Source organism: Schistocerca americana, chromosome 5 (genome assembly GCF_021461395.2).
Source record: "Schistocerca americana isolate TAMUIC-IGC-003095 chromosome 5, iqSchAmer2.1, whole genome shotgun sequence".
NCBI lineage: Eukaryota > Metazoa > Arthropoda > Insecta > Orthoptera > Acrididae > Schistocerca > Schistocerca americana.
In genome coordinates this window covers 547,458,500-547,476,150 of record NC_060123.1, presented here as the reverse complement: position 1 = coordinate 547,476,150, position 17,651 = coordinate 547,458,500, and the positions used below count along the sequence as shown (strand labels likewise).

Genomic DNA, 17,651 nt, shown 5'->3' with positions numbered 1-17,651 from the left:
GAGGGTGTAGATGCCAGTGGCAGAGGAGAAGGGAGGGGAGGGGAAGAAGGAAGGGGAGTAGGGGAAGCCTTGAGGGGGGAGAGGAGGGATGGGGGAAGAGAGGAGAGAGAGGAGGGAAAGGATCAAAGTTGGTAGGAGAGGGGATGAGGGCATAAGGGCATCATCAGGGAGGGGAGTTGGCGGAAGCCACCTTGGGCAAAGGTATGGAGTGTGGAGAGATGTAGAGGGGGTGGGATGTGGGAATATAGGTGCGACAGCAGACGGGGGTGGGAAAGGACAGGAGAGACAAGTGGGTAAGGGGGATCAAGTTTGTGGGAAGTGTAGAACATCCATATCCGTTTGGGGAAAAGGGGACGGCGTGGGAACAGAATTAAGTCATAGAGGATCCGCATGGAGGAGGGGAGACGTATGCGATAGGTGAGGCGGAGTGCATGGTGTACCAGAATCTGAAGGGATTTGTAGAAGGTAGGAGGGGCAGAGATCCAGGTGGGATGGGCATAGCAGAGCATAGGGCGGATGAGGGATTTGTAGGTGTGGAGGATGGTGGAGGGGTCCAGACCCCATGTACGGCCAGAAAGGAGTTTGAGGAGGCGGAGTCGGGAGCTCACCTTGGCTTGGATTGTCCGGAGATGGGGGGTCCAGGAGAGGCAATGATCAAGGGTGACGCCAAGGTACTTGTCGCTGGCTGAATTTTTTTTTCTTTATTGTGATCTCATTCCCCTGCCCCATATGGGCAGGGGAGGGCTGTCAGCAACACAATCCGCTGCACTTCAGCCAAGTGACAGAAAAACTAAAACAAGAATAAAATTATACAAACATAAGGCGATAAAAAGGGGGAACATAAAACAGAGTATAGGGGAGAAAATGGAGGTAAAAATACACTGTCATGGAGACGTTCATGGGGGACAGGTAAAAAAGTCACCAGAAAGTTAAAAAACACATTTGGCGATTCGTAAAACACAGAGAAGAATCTGAATGCGCATGCACAGGTTAAAAGTCGGCCACAGTATTAAAAACACTCCAGAACAACACACTTAAAACCCACTTGGAGCACACATTACAAAGAATAAAACTGCCAGGTGGGACCTGCTGAGGGAAAGGTCAGAGAGGATCGAAAAGGAGGGGAGAGCAAGGGGCAGCAGGGGAAGCGGCGGGATGAAGAGAGGAGGGGCATCAGTGGGTTCATGAAGAGGCAGGAGACACGTGGGGCAGGAGAGGAAGAGGGAAGACAAGGCAGGAGGAAGTGCAGAGACACTGAAAGGTGACACAAGAGAGGGAGGGGGAATAGGAGGGAGAAGCCGCACAGGAGGAGGGAGGGGGAGGAGAGGGAGCCCTGAGGAGGAGGTAGATGTCAGGGCAAAGCTCATCATCCGGGTGGGGTAGATGATGGAAGTTGTGTTGGGTAAGGAGATGGAGGGCGTGGAGATGGAGAGAGGGTGGGACACAACGGCAAAGGCGTGGCAACTGGTTGGGGGTGGAGAGGAAGGGAGACACCAGGGGATGAGGGGGATCAAGGCGGCAGACAATATATAGTGTGTGGATGTGTTCAAGGAAAAGGAGAAGGTGGGGGCAGGGGATGAGGTCATAGAGGATGCACGTGGGGGATGGAAGGCGAGGCAGAGGGCATGGCATTCGAGGATTTGGAGGGGCTGGCTGAACTTTCTCCGTTATTGAATTTCGATTCCCGCCGAAGGGGGTGGGCTGGCAGCAGCTTATTACGCTGCTCTGCAGCCTACAGACATTTTAAAACGTCAGAAGAAGATAAGAAACAATAAAAAGGCGATAAAATGGTGACTTAAATTGTAAAGCGGCGAAAAAATTGGGGAAAGTTACAACATAAAGCAAAGGGTTGGCAATGCTAATAAAATACACAGAAATCAGACAAGTAACATAGTAGGCAGACAATTAAAAAAACATGGCGACAGTCTGGTTTCTGTTCGCAAGAGATATGAAAATCAAACCCAGCGACAGTATGATGTCCGTTCGCAACACTTCCGAAAAGACACACAACAGTGAACACTCAATGTAAACACTGCACGAAAACGTCAGCACAAAGATGACACACCCTAGCCAAGCGCAGATAGGGGGTGGGGGGTGGGGGGTGGGACCTGGACAGACGAGGGGGAAAACAAGGAGGAAGGAGAGGAAAAACGAAAGAGGGGGGGGGGGGGGAACGAAAGGGGGCTGGCGCTTAAATACTCTATCGGGGGCGCTGCTATTGGCCGCTGGAACCACGTGTTCCACTGTGGCACCCTCACACTAAATGCGGGCCAGGACGCGCGCGCCGCCACAGGGACCTCTAGGGGTCTTTGACGTCCATGACGTTTGGCGGGGATTCAAATTCCGTGGTGCGCGGTTCCACAACCCGTATAAACCAGGTCTCTGAGCTTAAAGATTACGTACTATTCTAAGTTTAAGGAAATGTTTCATGTTTTAGTTATTATAACTCTATTTTCAATTAACTGCAATTGCAATATAACTTTTTCACTCTTTATCCTACCCCTGGAAACTCTGCATGATTCCACATTTTTAATTTCATTCGATCTTCCTGGCACAACTCACTATATCACTTAATAAATGACTTGCTGTTGTGGCCTTCTCAGAGTCTACAAAACAGTTGTTTTTGATAATGGAGGTTTGAGCTCAGTTCCCGTGCTCGTAGGAAAATAATAATGAATTAAGGATGGGTCCTGAGGCTGGCCTGGTTGTTGGCTGTATCTAAGCCACAACAACGTAACAGGACACAGTATTTAGAAGCGACCATACATAAAAATAAACACGTCAAAACTAAGGACTAGTACCTGGTGTACTAATGTAGACCTGCGAATACATGTCCAAAGGTACATTGCATTGTAATCCGGAATAAGACAGGCACTGCAATATCGTATTTATCCAAGCGTCTTTCAAGTAAATTGTTTCGCCTGTACGGGAATATACAACGTACATAATGGATGTACGAGTACAGGCTGTAGACACATGGTTGACGACGTATGGAAGTGTGGGTTTGGCCGTGGATCGTGCACGGATAGCCTAATGTTACGGCGACCTCTCGCTGTAAGTGGGAAATTTGTGTCCGAGTTCCGGTAAGGAGAAATGTTCATTGTTGTAATTCCAGTCTACAGCTGATGGCTGTCCATATTCGAAACTGCGAACATATTTAATGTTGGGGACGAAGTAGGGGCTGTAGTCGTCACAGTACCTGTTACTTTCGACATGCATGCATGTCAAAGGAACATTGTATCGCAATTCGGAATAACACAGGCACTACAATATCATTTTCTCGAAAAGAACTCTAATTCAAAACTGCTTCCAAACTGGCTTTCACATATCTCACGTCTCTCTTCTCTCTCTCGTCATCTTTTCCTCATTCTTGGACGTATCATTTTACGTCTACATCTATAGCTATACATCGCAAGCGGGGCTACTTCTAATACCACTATCTTTCCCCCTTCTCTATCCCATTCTCAAATGGAGCACGCGATTGTCCGATTTTCTCATTGTGGTCGTTTCGTGAAACTCATGTGGGACGAACTAGGGGACAGTTACCTATATTGTACGGGCTCTTAATTTCTGTCACTGGTGTAAGATTCGATCCCTTTCCTATTATACGACGTTTAATAAGGCGAGGGTGAACTGCGTTATTCTTGGAGCCATGCCGTCAGCTATGAGTTCTGTGTGTGGCAGAACAGATCGTGTAAAGACAGCGATGGTTCTATTGTAGTTTTCATCTAATTTTCTGGGTACGTGGCGAAGAATTACTGCTATGTGGTTCAGTAGTAACGCAATGTTTTTATTTATGGGTGAATACAACTGAAGTAATTTTAGTTTTCTGGCAGTCATGAATCTGTATTCGTTGTAGTTCGTTTATAGGAAATTAACAAAAACTAAAGTGCGTCATTGCGTATAGTGCATCGCTGTAATTTTACGATACTGTACCACTCCAGTTTCAGAAACTTGGTCTTACAGTGAGCTTTAAAAATGCATTTTGCGTTATTAGTGCAACATATTATTAGAAATGATTTGGTGAATTTTCTAATGCGTATTCTATCCTAAGTTATTAGTTAAATAATTACTTTGTATTACAGTATGCCAACAGGAAGGCTAATTATGTAAGTGTAGACCAGATATGGCTCAAATTCAAAGATACAGTCTCGACAGCAATAGACAGATTCTTACCGCGTAAGTTAATAAGAGACGGGACTGAACCACCACGGTACACAAAACACGTCAGAACACTGTTGCAGAAGCAACGAAAAAAGTATGCCAAATTCGGAAGAACGCAAAATCCCCAAGACTGGCCAAGTTTCACGGAAGATCGAAAATTTAGTGCGGAAGTCAATGCGAGATGCTTTTAATAGTTTCCACAATAAAATATTGTCTCAAAATATGGTAGAAAACACAAAGTGATTCTGGTCGTATGTAAAGTACACCAGTGGCAAAAAACAGTCAATACCGTCACTGCGCGATAGCGATGGAAATGTTACCGATGATGGTGCCACCAAAGAGGAGTTACTAAATACAGTTTTCCGTAATTCGTTCACGAAAGAAGAAGAAGTAAATATTCCAGAATTCGAAACCAGAACAGCTGTTAGCATGAGTGACATAAAAGTAGATATCTTAGATGTTGCGAAACAACTCAAATCGGGGTCAGGGATTTTCTCTGCCTCGTGATGACTGAGTGTTGTGTGATGTCCTTAGGTTAGTTACGTTTAAGTAGTTCTAAGTTCTAGGGGACTGATGACCATAGATGTTTAGTCCCATAGTGCTCGGAGACATTTGAACCATTTTTGAACCAACTCAAATCACTTAAGAAAGACAAGTCTTCCGGTCCAGATGGTATACCAATCAGATTCCTTTCAGAGCATGCAGGCATAATAGTGCCTTTCTTAGCAATCATATACAACCGCTCAATGACAAAAGGTCTGTTTCTAAAGATTGGAAAGTAGCACAGGTCACACCAATATTCAAGAAAGGAAATAGGAGTAACCGATTGAATTACAGACCCATGCCACTGACCTCAATTTGCAGTAGGATCTTGCAGCATATACTCTACTCGAGCACCATGAATCACCTTGAAGAAAATGACTTATTGATACATAACTAACACGGGTTCAGAAAATATCGTTCTTGTGCAACACAGCTAGCTCTTTATTACCATGAAGTAATGAGTGCTGTCGACAAGGGATTTCAGATCGATTCCATATTTCTAGTTTTCCAGAAGGCTTTTGATACCGTTCCTCACAAGCGACTGTTAATCATATTGCGTGCATATGGAGTATCGTCTCAGTTGTGTGCCTGGATTCGTGATTTCCTCTCAAAGAGGTCACAGTTCGTAGTGAATGACGGTAAACCATCGAGTTGAACAGAAGTGATATCTGACGTTCCGCAAGGTAGTGTCATAGGCCCTCTGCTGTTTCTGATTTACGTAAATGATCTAAGTGGTAATTTGAGCAGCCCCCTTAGATTGTCTGCAGATGATGCTGTAATTTACCGTCTAGTAAAATCATCAGACGATCTATTTCAATTAAAAAATGATCTAGAGAGAATTTCTGTAAGGTGCGAAAAGTGGCAATTGGCACTAAACAAAGAAAAGTACGAGGTCATCCATATGGGTACTGAAAGAAATCCGATAAATTTTGGGTATACGATAAATCGCACAAAACTAAGCGCTGTTAATTCGACTAAATACCTAGGAATTACAATTACGAGCAACTTAAATTGAAAAGACCCCATAGATAACATTGTGGGGAAGGAAACAAAGACTGCGCATTGTTGGCAGAACACTTAGAAGATCTAACAAACCCACTAAAGAGAGAGCCTACATTACACTTGTCTGTCCTCTGCTGGAATATTGCTCTGTGGGTTGGGATCCTTACCAGATAGGATTGACGGAGGACATCGAAAAAGTGCAAAGAAGGGCAGCTTGATTCATGTTATCGCGCAATAGGGGTTAGAGTGTAACTGATATGATACGCTAGTTTGGGTGGCAGTCACTGAAACAAAGGCGGTTTTCTTTGCGGCGAGATCTATTTACGAAATTTCAATCGCCAACTTTCTCTTCCGAATGCGAAAATATTTTGTTGACGCCCACCTACGTAGGGAGAAATGATCATCATAATAAGAGAAATCAGAGCTCGAATGGAAAGATTTAGGTGTTCCTTTTTCCAACGCCCCATTCTAGAGTGGAATGGTAGATAAGTAGTATGAAAAAGGTTCAATGAACCCTGTGCCAGGCACTTAAGTGTGAACTGCAGAGTAACCAAGTAAATGTAGATGTTTTGAAAGGTACACCTCAAATGATCTGCACTTAGCTGTAACAGTATATGTAATTTGGGACTATGGATTCAATGAATGTATGCACACATAAAATGTGCCTCATCTAACAGTTATGAAGCATGCCGAATATAAAAATGAAAATGGAAACTGGGATGTGAAAATTTTTGTCCACAATAGTTTTGCAACGAACCTGAAAACGAATGGAAGAGCATATTCTTACTTGTGAAGAAATAATATTGGATTTAAACATGTTGGATGTACGAAAAGCTGCGTTTGACTTTGCAAAACTAAACGGATTGCCCCACAAGACCAGAACGAAGAAGCCATGGCAGGCAAAAAGTGGGCTCAAGTTGTCCATTCAAGATATATCACCGAATGCGACGGCAATGATGCAATCTACTGGACTTAGTCAAGGAGCCTGTGAATTGACGAGCATACAGGGCCCGTTCTAGGGGCGGGCTGCCCAGATATTTGTCCTGGGCGCCAAAATTTAAGAGCTCCATTTTGGCTGTAAGTGTGAGAAAATATTGGCATATCAAATATTCAGTAACAGAAAAATATTACTGCAGGTAAATATAAAATGGAAGCTGTAGCCATGCGAGTGGTTCCCGTCGCGTCCGTTACCTAAATTTTCTTAATTATGATGATGTGTCTTCCTGCAGGCCTGTTGCTGCGAGATCGAGAGCCCCTGATTTTCGCAGCCCTCTGTGGTGTCCAAGGTTCTCCGGACGATGGCGAAAGTTCTCCGCTCACTCCGAGATAACACTGTCGCTGTTGTGTGACCTATAGTTAACGTGGGTCGCGGAAATTCGAGCGGAAGTTGTGTACGTTTCTCATAAGAATTCGCGATAAGAATAAGAAAGAACTCATGGGAAGCACTAGATAAAGCCATCACAGATACAAAGGAACAATATAAAAACACTTCTTTCAAATTTTACAATCGTTCAATCACTAAATGCACTAGAAGAATGAATTGATCAGATTGGTAATCACAGTAAATTTTTCAGTTCTTATATAATATATACGAATTAATACCATAACCAAAGAAATGCTACTAAAATGCTGTAAGCATTTAGAAAGCATTTTAACTGATTGTTATTCTGTCGACATAAATAGGAAAGAATTACCAGAGGAAATTTCAGCAATATTTGCGCTTTTGGGTAAAAAAGAAAGCCTAAACGATGTACTGATTTTATTTACAATGTTAAGTTTTGCCCAAAATCTTACTAGTTCTTTAAGAATATTGATAATGACAGCAATATCTGTAGCAAGTGGCGGAACAAGTTTCTCTATGTTAACATTAATTAAAAACTTTTTACGTTTGAATATGAAAAATCTTCATAATGGTCTGGCCATCTTCTCAACTGAGCCTGAATTTGCTGATCAAGTCCATTAAAAAGGAGCAATAACAAAATCTGTGCCGGCACGGTAGCTCAGCGTGTTCGGCCAGAGAGCCGGTTGGCCTCTATAATACAAAACTGAGTGGAAGGATCAACCACCGAACTTGAACAGGATGTCTTGCGACGTCCGCAACGACCGAACACAACGATCAACAATGAACAAAACGCAAAAAAAAAATGGGTAACGCCTTTGATTAGTAATCAAAACATTCTCGGTCCCTGCTTCGAAACATGCCACCTCTTAAACTTTTATTAATAATCAGCACTGGCGGCCGAAGGCTTTCGGCATAAGAATTCACACTCTTTCAGCTAACGGCCTTGTCAAAGAGAGCGGAGGAGCGGTTAGTGGTTCAGGACACTCTGTTGTTCTTGGCGAAGAATCAACAATAATCAAAGGCATGAAGATGCATAAGACAACGGAAAACACTGCATTAAAGACACATAACGTGTATTCACAGAACATGTGGCCTGTAATGAAAAAGTGTCATGATGATCTCTCCATTGGGAAAATATTCAGGAATAGTCCCACACTCGGATCTCTGGGAGGGGACAGCCAAGGGGGAGTTCACCATGAGAAAAAGAACCAACGAAAGGATAACGTTTTATGAGTCGGGTCATGGAATGTTAGAAACTTGAGGGTGGTAGGGAAGCCAGAAAATCTGAAAAGGGGAATGCAAAGGCGCAGTCTACATATAGTAGGGGTCAGTCAAATGCAATAGAAAGAAGACGAGGATTTCTGGTCAGAGAAGTGTAGGGTCATTTCAACAACGGCAGAAAATGGAATAACTGGAGTAGGATTCGTTATGAATAGGAAGGTAGGGCAGAGAGTGTGTTACAGTGAACAGTTCAGTGATAGCGTTGATTTGGTCAGAATCGCAAAACACCGACAACGGTAATTCAGGTATACATGCCAAAGTCGCAAGCTGTAGATGAAGTGACAGAGAAAGTATATGAGAATACTGAAAGGGTAATTCAGTACGTAAAGGAAGATGACAACCTAATAATCATGGGGGATTGGAATGCAGTTGTAGGGGAAGAAGCAGAAGGAATGGTTACAGGAGAAATGGGTTTGGGACAAGGAATGAGAGAGGAGAAAGACTAAGTGGGTTCTGTAATAAATTTCGGCTAGTAATAGCGTAAACTCTGTTCAAGAACCACAAGAGGAGGAGGTACACTTAAAAAAGACCGGGTGATACGGGAAGTTCTCCTTTATATTACATTATAGTCAGACAGAGATTTCGAAATCAGATATTCGATTGTTAGGCATATCCAGAAGAACATATAGACTCAGAGCACAATGTAATAGTGAAAAAAGGAAGAATCAAAATGCAAAGAAGTGAGATACAGAAGTACTAAGGAATGACGAGATACGATTGAAATTCTCCATGGCTGTAAATACAGCAATAAGGAACAGCTCAGTAGGCAGCACAGCTGAAGAGGAATGGGCAATCACAAAAGTTGGACGGAAAAATACAGGAACAAAGAAGGTAACTCGGAGGCCACAGAATGGGTAAAAAAAAAAAAGAAATTATTTAGTTGATCGATGAAAGAAGGAAGTACAAAAGTGTTAAGGAACAATATAATTAGTACATAATATGGACTGACACTAAATAAAAGTAAAACCAAAGTAATGACAAGTAGCAGAAATGAGAACATCGAGAAACTTAACATCAGTATTGTTGATCACGAAGTAGATGAAGAATTCTGCTACCCAGGCAGCAAAATAACCAATGAAGGTCGGAGCATGAAGGACATCAAAAGTAGACTAGTACTGGAGAAAAGGGTATTACTGGCCAAGTGAAGTCTTATAGTAACAATCATCGGCCTTAATTTGAGGAAGAAATTTCTGAGAATGTACATTTGGAGCACAGCATTGTATGGTAATGAAACATGGACTGTTTGAAAACCAGAACAGAAGAGAATCGAAGCATTTGAGATGTGATGCTACAGACGAATGTTGAAAACTAGGTGGACTGATAGGGTAAGGAATGATGAGATTCTGCACAGAATCGAAGAGGAAAGAAATATGTGGAAAACACAGACAAGGGGAAGGGACAGCATGATAGGACACATCTTAATACATCAGAGAATGACTTCCATGGTAGCTGTACCAAACTGGGAGCTGTACCAAACTGTAGAGGAAGACAGAGATTGCAATACATGCAGAAAATAGTTGAGCACGAAGGTTGCAAGTGGTACTCTGAGCTGAAGAGGTAGGCACAGGAGAGGAATTCGTGGCGGGCCCCGTCAAACCAGTCAGAAGACTGACGACTCTAAGAAGTAACACTTAAGAGAAAGATTCAAAGTAGGCAAAAAATCAATCTCGTTATGTATAAGCAACATATCAAAAACACTATAAATTAACAATGAAGCCACAGAGCATATGTGTTTTCGTGTTCACGACAGCTGGAAGCAAAGAGACGGAAAGAAAAAATAAGTAAATAAACATTAATAACAAAAAGAGTAAAAATGCCGTAGTGGGTTTTTGGTAAACTAAATAGGGTACTCAGGATTAATCTTCTGATATATCTTAAAAGGAAAACAACCAGTCAGTTTTGGTTATCGGTTTTGATTTGTAAGAATGAGTCATGCACTTCTTGTGCAGAAACCATTTAAAAACGGAGGATTGCTGTGAGAGAAATACATGCATATTGGTATTTACTGGAAAAGTCGAGGAAAAGACAAAGGAAACGACGCTGAAGAGGATGATGTGATTGTGACTAAATTGTAAATGTGGTTGACTTACAGTATTTAAACCAGGAGAATGGGTAGAACAAGAAAATCCTTTGCTGAATTCCAAGAGACAAGAAATGATCAAGACTATGTAAAGTGGGTGGATTTAGAAAAAAATTCTGAAGAAACGTGTATGTATAAAGCTGAAAACTGTAAAATCCAAGCAGAAGAGCTCATACCAAGCAGAACATACCAAACAGCTGAAGAGGATTTTGAAAACTAATGAAAATAAATATAAAGATCACCACTGTTGGGCTTTATCTCTACAACTTCCTAGTGCCAGTCCAGTCTGCTAACCGTTTACGCCTAATGTATTTTGAAATACGGACGTAAACAGATATTGATATTGATGCTATATGTTAATACAGACGGAAACTATCTTTTCATATTTAATTCATTTTTAATTGTAGAATTAATTAATTAGACAGTATCTACCAATCTGAAGAATAAACTGTATATACATCGAGGACAGAACAGACAATCTTGACTATTCTGGAGCTGATAAGGGATTACGTCATACATATTAGCAGTCGTCGAGAATATAGTTTTTTAAACCAAAATGACAGATTTTAAATTAAATTTTGGGGCAAAAAAATGGTTCGAATGGCTCTGAGCACTATGGCACTTAACATCTGTGGTTATCAGTCCCCTAGAACTTAGAACTACTTAAACCTAACTAACCTAAGGACATCACACACATCCATGCCCGAGGCAGGATTCGAACCTGCGGCCTAGCGGTCACGCGGTTCCAGACTGAAGTGCCTAGAACCGCACGACCACACCGGCCGACTTTTGGGGCAAAAATAATATCTTTCTTCAAATGAAGAGTGAAATTAGAGAACTTTCTAAGTGCCTGTTTTTGAAAAACAAAAATAGTTTTCAGTTCTGTTGTGCTGTCGTCACTCTGTTGTATGATGCTAGACTTCATCCAGGTGCCAAATCATGTAGAAAGTCTTTCAAACATGCGTCACTACATGGAGCATGTTATCTGTGCCAAGCTTTGCTTCTCTCTGGAGTTAATAATTCTGTTAATTTACACAAATAGCGTAGTTACAGGTTTCGAACCACAAATTCATCTGCATACAACTGTTCACAAATAATTAGATTTGGCGCTCGTAGTGGCCGCGCAGTTTGAGGCGCCATGTCACGGATTGCGCGGCCCCTCCCACCAGAGGTTCGAGTCCTCCCTCGGTCATGGGTGTGTGTGTTGTCCCTAGCATAAGTTAGTTTAAGTAGTGTGTAAGTCATGGTACCGACGACCTCAGCAGTTTGGTCCCTTAGGAATTCGCTCACATTCAGTAAACAATGCGCTGCTTTTTTTAAAATTAAAAGTTACATTTGCTTACCTTACTTGCCAAAAAGGAAAATAGCCAATAACCAATGTAAGAAACCACAAGTGTAATATAAATGTGAACGGCCATATGAAGATGAATCTGTCGATTCGAAACTGGTAACAACGCTATCTGTGTAAATAAATGGGATTTTAAACAGTGCGTGGTTGGTGTTTCCTTCTTTGTAAGAATCACCTTGTTAGAAATTTCTTATTGGACTTTAGAACCAATCAGTTTCATGGTATGGCACTTAAAACGTTCTTAATAAGGTATTTGTGTTCTAGTGATACCTTCTCAGTTTTTCGATACAGATGTTATGTACAAAACAGATATACGAGTACATTGTATTTTCACTCTCCTGATACATGTCTGAATGACTTATCCAAAAGAAGTATGTACTTCCCTCCTGCTTAAATGAGGAAACTATGTAAGTTTCAGTGCTGTTGCTACTTTGAGGCAAATGAAAACATTTCCCTTAGGAGGAGATTCGATTACATTTTTCATGTTCTGCAGATATCGCTTAACAAAACAGCAAGATACAAATAGAGGAGGAAGAGAAGACGACAAACGGATCGTAAGTGAAGAGCGTATGAACGGCAGGATGGGTGTTACCTAGCTAACGGGGTTGTATTACGAGACAACCCGGGGCTGTACGTTTATAGGCAGAAGGAGACCTTTAATTTCCGCTCTGCAGTAGCTTGCTCTTAAGCTTGTTGCGTAGATAACTCAGTAATTTACGACGGCGAAATTAATTTCACCGGAGTAAAACGAGGCGCATTATAAACAGGAGACAGAACGAAGATTCTAATAAAGCACAGCAACAAATTACACACATTGAAAACGAAAGTCCAGAGTGGAAGGTGGAAGCTGTTACTGTGTTCTGAGAGAAGTGCAGGTTATTCAGGAAGTACTATCTACGTCACCTTAAACATAACAAATCAGCTTATTGAAACGGTATTTGAAACATTCGCAGAAAAGTTCTCAGATTGGTATATTATTAAACTAAAATTAATGAGTTCAATTATATGTAATGTGAACAACGTTATTGCATGTACAGAAACTCACATGTCTTTGATAGCAGCGAAGTTCCACAGTATCTCTGACCTCCCTCTTCTGTTTGCACGTAGCCTTCCGTGCAGCTGGGACTCGAAGGCAAATCGAAGTCTTCCATAGTAAATTCAATTGCACAAGATTCATTGCTAAGCGAAAATCTGAAAAAATAGAAAATTTATGTTTCTTAGAAGCTAACACGTTCCTTGTTTTTCAAAGTTACTCTGATTCTACAAAGAAGAGCAGCGACTTAATTTTTTTCGACATGGTATGTAGCCTTCTCCTTGTGGTTACATATTTATTTAATTATATATAAAAAGTTCAATTTAATTTCTGTTTGGGCAATGGTGTTAAATTCTTGTAAAGGATAAATGTAAAATTATGCATCAGAACTTTGGCGTATCATTGCCGAGGAACTGTATCGAATATTCTTTGTAAATGTAATAGTTCATGAGAATTATGTTTACGCTGCCGGGGTCCATTTCAATAAAATCCCTCACGCGATGTGGCCACGTTTATGTAATAAAACTGCCAACATATGGGCTGTTGTTGTAGCCTGTTGAGGACTGCCTGCAACAGCAGCCGAAACGTTGGTAGTTTTATTACAGATGACGCGGTCACATTTCATGGAATGGAAGGGGATTAACTATATTTATCCGCAGTTCAGTACTTTGCAGTTGTAACGTATCCACAAAAATACACTTAAAGCAATGACGCTTTCAATAAATGTTAAAAAAATAATAAATGAAAAGCACCAGTTTGCTTTTGTTCTACAATATTGCAGAACAAAAGCAAACTGGTGCTTTTCATTTATTATAATGTTGTTCTACCAAGAACCGACGGAAGATCTGTTAATATGTTTAAAAAATAAAAATAAAATAAAAAAATTAATAATATAATTAAAAATTATTAAGATAATTAAAAATTATTAAGACAATTAACAAAATTATTTTTTTTCATTTATCAGTTTTACTGTGTTACTCTACCAATAAATTTCAGGAGGCCGACACAGTGCTCAGTGTAGTGAATTTAATTATATTCGAAGTGTTAAGAGCTACAGTGGAACATTCATGTAAGTGTTTTAAAATCAGAAAGAGGTGGACTCTACATTTCGTAACGCTTGCAAACAGTAGTACAGCTCAGGGGATACTGAAGACGATCCCTGCTAGTATAGTGCTGCATGTGGCCTGAAAAGTGAGTGAGTATACTCATTTATTGATTCATATATTAGTGGACCAGAAAATAAACCAGACCATCCTACATGTTTTTTCACAGAAGAGCCGAAGCAGCTGGTATGGATGACAATTAAAAAGATCTGAACTAACTAATAAGAAGCGAGGAAGTACCTTGGGAGAGACAACAACTGTTAGAGATATCAAATGTACAGACAAGAGCTGTAGCAGTATATCTATATAGGTGAGGTTAATTGAACAATTTGTATTTGGAAAATAAAATACATGTGCAGTTTTGTTGTGCGATTATATGGCAAATTAGAAGTCGCCTTTCAGGAAGGTGGATGGTCTTTTTTTTTTCGTCAAGCAAGATGTCACTGTTTTCAGTCGAGGAATCACAAAGGCTGGAAGAAATCAGTGGTACAGTGCAACAAACATCATCACCCGAAGATAGTGTTCCAACTGTGTAAGATCAGAAGTGTTAGGGTAGCTGTCCTACAGAGCATAGCCTGAAACTGAACAATAAATACGGTGCGGAAAAACTCTATGCATCCATGCACGTGAATAGACGATTGGTAGCCTAAGAACAATGTGAGTAAAATTTTGTATTTTTCTTGGAAAAGAACAGCAAAATGGTATATCAAGAGTGGAGAGAGGCTATAAATTTAATTTCGCAAACGAAAGTGACTGAAACCGTCTTGGAATTAACAGATCTAGGTCATGACACGGTGCTTACACAGAAGGTATGCATAAAAATGGAAAGCAGAAAGTGCAATTAGGGTGTTATAACATTCTAAGACAGACAACAGGCCTGCTGCGAACTGAGGCGCAAAAATGTAGAGATTTAAGGAGGATTCGACAACGATGAGATACGAAATGTATAGAAAAGGAATCTCTTGACAGGAGAAGTAAACATTATTATCAGCACAAAAGTACATTTTTAAACTGGAAAATGTGAGGGAGAGTGAATGAAAATCAGCCTATCAAACTGTGAGTTTGTAAAAAAGACAAAGCTGTTGCTGGGATTTGTTACGTGGTAGAAATGAATAAGCTCCAAAACTAATAAATTGAAAGTTAATGATCAGTCTCCAACACTATAGAACCGAAGATCAATCAGTCACATTCGGTATTTTTGAGTCCTACACGCGTTGAGGAAAGCCTCCGCGGCACGACAGCCTTACGCAACTATTGACTGTAGGAAATGGGGGGTTTGAGTTTGGATGAGGATTACAAATGTTCCTCCAATACACTGATGACAGTAATATCTTAACTTATTTCAGCCTCCCTTCAATATAAAAGTGGGTGTATCTGGAAGTCTACTATGGGTAGAATTCTTCCTTGACATGAGTTAAAAGAATGTGTACCTTACAATAACAACATTTTGGAACTCGAATCTTTGGCCTTTGAGTTTGATAACCAGTTTGTCATTTGCGAACCATATCTGCTGGCGAGCTTCGATTAGCCCGCTACTAGTATGCGTCTACATTACCTACATCGGCAGTTAGGTCATGTTTTACTAGTTTACGCTTTGCGAAGGGTATGTCTTATAATTTTATCCCGTGAATACGAGGGTTGAAACTTAAATAGTGGCAACTACTTATTCACAACCGATACAAAAGAGTTACATGTTTACACCTGTTACTGTCTTTCAGAGTAGTCACCAGCGTTGTGTAGAATCCGTTGCCAACGATGTGGAAGGCGTAATGTACCGTTAGCAGAGCCTGTTCTGTTGATGGTGCGAATGGAGCGGTCTACTGTCTGTCGTTGAATCTCTGGAACAGTTCTGAAGCGAATGCCACAAAATGGTTCCTTCATCTTCGGAATCAAATCAATCAGCGTGATTGCCCCAAACAACAGCCAAGGTCAGCCATGTACTGCCTCCAAAAACAGCTTTTTCATCACACGTGAACTCCATTCGTAGTCAACGAAATACATCAGGTCCACCAATAAGCTGCTGCTTATTAAATTGACCACTCAAATCAATATCAGTTGCTCTAAGTGTCTTGTAGACAGAAGCACTGCGCCGCCAACGGTGACGATACGATAGTCGCAAAGGCGTTGCTGTCACTTCCTACAAACAGAGCGCAGATATATTTACATTGTCGACATCTACATCTGTATCTATATTACGAAAGCGGCATTACGGTGTGTGGCGGACAGCACTTTCTGTAAAACAGTCATTCCCCTCTTCTCCTCTGCCAGGTGTGAATAGTTCGCGGGAAGAACGATTCGCGGTAAGTCTCCGTGTGAGCTTGGATCTCTGTAGATGTTCAGATAGATAGTAAACTGTCGTGGAAAGCCCACGTTCAGGATCTTGTTCAAAGTGAAGTGAAGTGAGTGATCATTCGACACTAAAAATAGTCTACTTTGCTTATTTTCATTGGCTTATGTCATATGATATTATATTTTGGGGTAACTCTTGCCATTCTGAAAGGATATTTTTGGCTCAGAAATGGGCGCTTCGGGCAAAAAGTGGTGTAAGTTCACGAACCTCTTGTCGACCCCTGTTCACGAATCTGGGTATTTTGACATTGGCCCCTCGGTATATATATTCCTGACTGTAATTTTTTTGTTTACAATATTAGCTTATTCCCAAGAATAAGGAGCTTTCATTCAGTTAATACTCGGTGGAAATCAAACCTGCTGCATCCATTTTCGATAAGCTACCGCTCCAGTTAAAAAATCTTAGCAGTAATCCACGAGCTTTCAAATCGAAACTGAAGAGTTTCCTCATTGGTCACTCCTTCTATTCTGTCGAGGAGTTCCTTGAAAAATTAAGCTGTTTCTTGTTATGTTGTTGATTGCGTTTTCTTAAACCTATCGACTGACTTTTTTCGGATTCATAAATATTTTATTTTTATCTTTTATTACTTTCATTTTGTAATTTCATGTACTGACATATTTCATGACGTTGGAGATTTGCTCCTCAATTTGGCCCTACGGAACTTGAAGTGTAAATAAAAAATAAAGTAAAAACAAATAAAATATAAAGGATTTCTTAAATAGCACTCAAAAAATTTAGTTACTCGAACAATTGTCTCCTTTTATAGCAAACATAGAAATTATATAAAAATACAACTTATTATATCTTTCTGATGAAGAAACAACGGTGTTGCTTATTAGCGTAAACGGATACAGTTGAGTAGTTGAACAAACTATTTAAAAATTGCTCATTACAGATAAGTAGTAGGCCTAATTAGAAATATAGTATTTTTATTACTTCAAACACTAAATACATCCTTTATCCTATGAGCTACGTTGAAAAGACATAATTCAGATTATATGAACTTACAGATCACTAAGAAAAACTGTATAATAATTTCATACTTTGAATTCGTTTATTTTTCACGTACGTTACTGTTTTCCCCAGCAAGTACAGAAGACTAGGTTCTCACCTTAAATTTTAGCATTGAGTGCTGTAATTTACAATATTGATGGGCTTAGATTATCATTTCGAGCGTCATATTTGAATTCCGCAAAACACCATACGATCCAAATCATTTACCAGACTCCTGTCCGTCTAGACTCTAGCGGCATCTGGCGTGAATAGTGACTGAATAGTTCTTCCACATGCCTCTAGAACGGGCAGCCATCGGCTTCGCTTATTACCTTGGAACATTAAGTTTCCCGTTCTTACCTGTCTAGTACGGAGTATTTTAAAATTTTGCAAGTTTTATATCATTTTATTT

At 40.6% G+C, this 17,651-nt stretch overlaps 2 protein-coding genes across 2 annotated transcripts in view; both read right to left on the bottom strand.

The window, feature by feature from the left end:
* The window catches only part of LOC124616749 (cubilin-like), an 82,922-nt gene extending 69,996 nt beyond the window's left edge, over positions 1 to 12,926 (bottom strand). The window contains exon 1 of the mRNA XM_047145116.1: positions 12,806 to 12,926. Coding sequence (XP_047001072.1) covers positions 12,806 to 12,911 — 106 coding nt within the window. The 5' untranslated portion in view covers positions 12,912 to 12,926. The remainder of the gene's footprint in view (positions 1 to 12,805) is intronic.
* Positions 12,927 to 13,955: 1,029 nt separating this feature from the next.
* LOC124616521 overlaps positions 13,956 to 17,651 on the bottom strand; it is a 91,672-nt gene continuing 87,976 nt past the window's right edge. Inside the window, exon 5 of the mRNA XM_047144836.1 lies at positions 13,956 to 13,977. Within this exon, the coding sequence (XP_047000792.1) occupies positions 13,956 to 13,977 (22 nt within the window). The remainder of the gene's footprint in view (positions 13,978 to 17,651) is intronic.